Genomic DNA, 6,325 nt, shown 5'->3' with positions numbered 1-6,325 from the left:
GTTTGGGCGGATCAGGCCTTTTTTCTCGTATTATCTGCCCCCACTCCAGCTCCATCGGAGCCTTGTGTCTTATTAATCACATACTGTACTGTTCATTATGTTCGTACTGTTTACACTGTTTATCTATGTGTTAACACAGTTTAGGATCACTTCTGCGGTGAGCATATCACTGGCAAGCGGAATCTTTTTTGTGAGACCAATATGGCCCCAATAAATTTAACAATAGCCTCCCTTAATGTTAAGGGCTGCAATCACCCGGTCAAAAGGAGCCGAATTATACAGTTGTTGAGGAGGGAGTCGGCTGACATCCTACTATTACAGGAGACCCATTATAAGAAAGGACGTACCCCCAATATGAACAAATCAGGTTACTCCACTTGGTACCATGCCTGCTTTGACACAGCATCCAGAGGAGTCAGCATAGGTATTCATAAAAATCTACCATTTGTTAAAACAGCTATTATATCGGATCCGGAGGGGAGATATATTTTATTAAGAGGTAAATTGGGCTCCAAGGAACTTACAATTTGCAATCTGTATGCGCCAAATAATGGTACAGCGAGATGGCTGTGCAAAATGCTCAACACCATTTCGCAGTTTTCTTCAGGTCTTTTACTAATAGGAGGAGACATTAATCTCACCTTGAACCCAGCTCTTGATTCCTCAGCAGGTAGATCAAGTGTCCCACTCTCGTCATTGAGAAAACTAAATAAGCAGTTACTTGACATGGGGCTGTGTGACGTGTGGAGGTCTACACATGGTGACACTAAAGACTACACGTTCTATTCAGTTCCTCACAAGTCCTATCACAGATTAGACTACATGTTTATACCTGACAGAACACTTATTAATGTAAGTAGGTCAGACATACTTGGGATCCCAGTTTCTGACCATGCCCCTGTAGTGTGTGCTATCATCATTCCAGGAACGGAGGGTGGTGAGTGGACCTGGCGGTTAAACCCCACGATTTTAGATTCTACTTCACATGTCACGGCTTTATGCGAGAAGCTGTTAAATTACTTCCAGACTAACGAAACACCCGACGTCTCCCCAGCTTCCATTTGGGAAGCCCATAAAACTGTAATCCGGGGCGAATTCATCTCCCTAGGCTCTCATCTTAAAAAGAAGCGACAGGAACAAATCACCTCACTACTTACTAAAATCTCAGAGTTAGAGGCAACCCATAAACGTTCCCTGACCTCTGAATTGCTCAACAAGTTGTCGGCACTTAGGAATGAGTTAAAATCGGTCTTAAATGTGAAGGCAGCTCAAGCTTATTTACGCCTTAGGCACAGACAATATGCTCATGGCGATAAAGGCAACAAGCTCAAGTCAGTTCTGGTAAAGAAACAGATTCAACGCTCCTTCATTAGTCAGATGGTAGATGCAGAAGGTAAAGAACACACCTCTTCCTCAAGCATAGCAAATGTCTTCGCTAGATATTACGAGTCCCTCTATAACATTAGATCAGGAGACTGCGAAGTTGAGACTACTCTCAGATCCCAATCGATAAAAACCTTTTTGGATGGCCTTGATCTACCATTTATACCCAAAGAAGCCAAAGGCCCTCTAGTTGCACCAATTACCTTAGAGGAAATTAGCAATGTTTTATCCTCTGTCCCTAAAGGCAAAAGCCCGGGCCCTGATGGGCTACCTGTGAATTACTATAAGAAATTCTTTCCAACCATTGGCCCCTATCTAGTTAAATATTTTAACTCGCTGCTCTCAGGAGCCCTCCCAGCGAAACAAAATTTGGAAGCTTATATAGTCGTCATACCTAAACCTGACAAAAACCCAGATTCCCCAGCGAGCTATAGGCCGATTTCACTGCTCAACATAGACCTGAAGTTATGGGCAAAAATCCTAGCTCATAGGGTGGCTCCGCTGTTGCCTGGATTGGTGTCTCCTGAGCAAACAGGCTTTGTGGGGGGGAGGGAGTGCAGGGACAGTACATTCCGTGTTTTACAGGCCATCGATTTTGCGTTCAAATTTAGATCCCCTCTCGCCCTGCTCAGTACGGATGCTGAAAAAGCATTTGACAGAGTGGATTGGGGTTTTATGCAAGCTGCCCTGCTTAGGTACGGCTTTCCCCAAACCTTAGTCTCTGCGGTGTTCTCCCTGTACTCCTTCCCCTATGCAAGAGTTCGGGTGAATGGAATACTATCCACATCGTTCCCTATAACCAATGGGACTCGACAGGGTTGCCCACTTTCTCCCTCGCTTTTTATCCTCTGCCTGGAGACACTGATCCAGGCGATACGACAAGATGAGAGAGTGGCAGGCCTACACGTAGGCCTAGTGCTGCATAAAGTGGCAGCATTTGCGGATGATATGCTCCTGATGTTGTCGAACCCTACTGAAGCTTTCCCAGCTCTACTTAAACTGCTAGAGACATTCGGGGATATGTCCAACTTCAAAATAAATTTAGCAAAGTGTAACGCATTAGCCATTAATATTCCCCAAAATACCGTTACAAACTTAGCTGCTAACTACCCATTTCAGTGGGCTACATCGCATATTAGGTACTTGGGAATAAATATCTCCTCAAAACCTTCACAACTTTGTGATCTCAACTACACCCCTATCCTGAAGGAGATTAAAAAACAACTGGATGACCTGCGGGTCCCCTTCATGTCCTGGCTGGGTAGGGTTCACAGGATTAAGACTTATATTCTCCCTAAAATCCTTTATACAATACAGACGCTCCCGGTATTTATACCCGATCCCTACTTTAAAGCTTTGCGCAAAATTCTCTCTTCCTTTATTTGGAAACAAACCAAACCACGCTTATCTTATAACCTGTTGATTAGCCAGAAACACAAAGGGGGTATCGGCATGCCGGATTTTAAGTTTTACTACCTATCCTCCTTCCTCCGGCTACACTCAGAAATACTAAACCCTAATAACCACAAATTAGGCTGTCAAATCACAAGACAGGTTCTCTCCCCAACTGATGTAGCTAGCTTATGGAAAGTTAGGACAGCCAATACCCCAACCACACAGGGTCACCGCCGGGCCTTCTCAAACACCTCACCCTTTTATCAAGGTGTTCTTTCCACATGGCAGACTTTGTCGACCCTACTCGATCTACACTCACAGCCTTCGCCTCTCATGCCGATTAAACTCCTCCCATATTACCTACTGAATGGTTACTCTGATACATACAACATGTGGATGAGACTTGGAAACTATACTACTGGTGACATACTGAAAAACAGATTAGTCCCACAGGAAAGTGATCTCCTGGCGTCACTCAAGTTGGACAATTGGTCCACATTGCACTACGCTCACTTTAGTTTTTTCTGCAGACAATACTTGGACCTGACTTGCCTTAATTATCTCCCCTCCTGGTACGATGTTCTTTTGACATCTGGCTCCCCAGTGAAGAAAGTACTTTCCTTAATATATAACAAAATCCTAGCGGCTAATTCTAAGGATATACCCCATTTCATTTCTCAATGGGAAAGGGACATGGGAGCCCCCCTGGTGGCGACAGACATAGAGGAGATTCTCCGACATTCTCACAGCTATTCTAGGTGTGTCCGAATCCAGGAGAATTCTTACAAACTAGTAACCCAATGGTACCGGGCTCCCACTATCTTGCACAAAATGGATCCCACCTCCTCTCCGTGTTGTTGGAGATGCCATAGAGATTTAGGCACGAATTATCACGTGTGGTGGACTTGCTCGGAGATCACCGGGTTTTGGGGAACGGTGTCAAAGGACATACAATCTATATGCTTTATAGGCACCCCATTAACCCCCAAGATAGTACTCCTGAATCTGCCAACTAGGGATTACCCTCTTTCCAAATTCTCGCTAGTATCACACCTAGTGGCAGCGGCAAAAATCCTTGTCCCACGTCACTGGCTCTCGATGGAAGCTCCGACTAGAGGGGAATGGATAGAAAGAGTAAGGGAAATCTGCAGATTTGAAGAACTATCTAGCTGGGAAACTCTCTCTCACGATAAGTACCTTAAACATTGGGCGCCTTGGTTCGCGTGGTGCGTTTCCAGTGAGCTGACTCCCATGCCTTAATTTTCCATCAATCACCTTAAATCTCCTTGTCTCCTTAGCACTCTCACCTAGATCTAGGCCTCTTTAATTGATACGGTCTGTAGACATCAACAGCTGATAGCTCCTTTACAATAATACACCGGCCATAGCTTTATTTGTCTCAGCAACATTTAGTACTTAACTGCACCCTGCCAGTAGCAGTAGTACCGATGTGCACACCTACCTGTGATCCAGGTTATGTATGTATGTATGTATGTATGTTTGTTTGTATGTATTCCTTTTATGGTTATTATTGCCTTTCATGATTTTGTTAGGTGAATAATGTATAGGGAAGGACAACGTCAAAGCAAATGTTGTAAACAGATGTACTACAATGTATACCAATTTGAACGTTGACCCTGTATGTCTTTGCCTTGATATATAAATAAAGATTTGAAAGAAGAAAGATTTAAAGATCAAGCTTCAAGACTGAAGTACAATTTCTAACAGTCCATCAATGATAAATCAATCAAACATCAGATTTTTTTGGCATCAAAGTCAGGCTTCATTGCCCATGGCTTTTCTGATGGCTTCTTTAATATCCTTGTTCCTAACACTGTAGATTATGGGATTTAACATTGGAGTCACAACTGTGTAGAGGATGGTCACCACTCTGTCCTGCTTTGCAGAAGATGCAGATCTAGGGTGGAGATGCATAAACATGATGGTACCATAGTAGAGACATACAACTAGTATGTGGGAACCACATGTCGAGAATACCTTTTTCCGATCCTTATTAGTACGGATCTTTAGGACAGTTATGGTAATGCAAAGGTAGGATGAAAGAATTAACAAAAAAGAACCAAGAGCAACTATAGCACCGGAGATGTACTCTGCTAACTCATAGAGCCAAATATCTTGGCAAGAAAGTCGAAAGAGTGGAGGCATCTCACAGAAAAAGTGGTTAAGGACGTTGGACTTGCAGAAGTGGAGTTGAAAGGTTAAAAAAGTGAGAATAAATGAGTTTATAAAACTTATAACCCAACATCCAGTGACCAGACCTACGCACAGCCTCCAGTCCATGATTGCTCTGTAATGTAATGGATTACAGATAGCAATATATCTGTCATATGCCATGACGGCAAGCAGAAGACATTCACTGCCACCAAGAGCCAAATGAAAATACATCTGTGTCGCACATCCCACAAAGGAAATACTTCTGTCCTTGGATATTGTGTTTGATAACATTTTAGGGACTACTGTTGAGGAAAAGCAGATGTCAATCATCGAGAGGTTACTCAAGAAAAAGTACATGGGGGTATGAAGTCTGCGGTTGAGAGTAACAACAATTATCAGCAGGAGGTTTCCCGATAGGGTTATCACGTACATCATCGAAAACAAAAAGAAGAAAAAAATCTGAAGATAAAAAATATCTGACAGCCGCAGAAGAATAAAAGTTGTAACCGTTTGGTTTCCATTGTCCACAGCATTGTCCAACATTATTTTGTTTTTTGGGCTGTAAAAATGTTAATGAATTTTACTTAAATACAGTGATGACCTTCCTGACTGATGTACATCTAAAAGCACAAAACACCAGGTATGCTCAGCGTCATTCTCAAGTTTGGGACAAAGATGCTACTGATTGGGCCTTACTTTTGTTTGGATTGCTTAAAAATAAAATGCCTGAATGTAAAAAAGTGCAAAACATTAAAGAATACGAGAACAGCAAAAAGAACACTTTAAGCACTCACTGTATGGCCCCTGGGTAACAAAGAGTAAAAATCAACTGGATTATACACTAGTATACTGATTGGCCTGGTCTTAGAAGATACCGTGGGTAAAGGCAAATTCCTCGCAATAGACCTCTTCACCAGTAAGTCTGATAGATATCACTGGTCAGGAGATGTCCACCATTACTGTACACCTATGCCATGGCTATAAAACTGTGGATGAAACTAATTCAGATGGAGGGTTTAAATACTATTCCATAATTATTTTCTCCCAATTAGTTCAGTCCAATTAAAATTGTCCAATTTATTAAGCATAAGTGTTGGTGACTTGGGAACCCAATTAGCAATGCAATTTTGTCTTTGGAGAGAGGCCATCAAAAAAATAATTTCTTCGGGACTTTGTTGTCTTAGTAACTTTATACATGTGAAATAAAATTAACAAATATTATGGGAACAACCATAACAAAAATCTAATCTAAAGGGGTATTCAAAGAGTTTTCAGTGGGGGTCTGACTCCTGGAAGCTTACCAAGCGCAAGAGTTGTTAATTGTATAGTAGATGTGCTCCGTATTGCGCTCAGCCCCATCCACTTCAATAGG

General features: G+C 42.3%; 1 protein-coding gene across 1 annotated transcript; it reads right to left on the bottom strand.

Annotated features, from left to right (window-relative positions):
• Nucleotides 1–4,554: 4,554 nt before the first annotated feature.
• On the bottom strand, nt 4,555–5,496 carry LOC120981565 (olfactory receptor 5V1-like). Its single transcript, XM_040411104.1, has one exon. The coding sequence runs from the start codon at nt 5,494–5,496 to the stop codon at nt 4,555–4,557; it is 942 nt and encodes a 313-aa protein (XP_040267038.1).
• Nucleotides 5,497–6,325: the final 829 nt, after the last annotated feature.

The sequence above is a fragment of the Bufo bufo genome, chromosome 11 (genome assembly GCF_905171765.1).
Source record: "Bufo bufo chromosome 11, aBufBuf1.1, whole genome shotgun sequence".
NCBI lineage: Eukaryota > Metazoa > Chordata > Amphibia > Anura > Bufonidae > Bufo > Bufo bufo.
This window is presented reverse-complemented; position numbering and strand designations above follow the sequence as displayed.

What these genes read in the sequence shown, in the direction of transcription:
- LOC120981565 (XM_040411104.1), bottom strand. Translation starts at nt 5,496, where the DNA reads ATGTTGGACAATGCTGTGGACAATGGAAACCAAACGGTTACAACTTTT.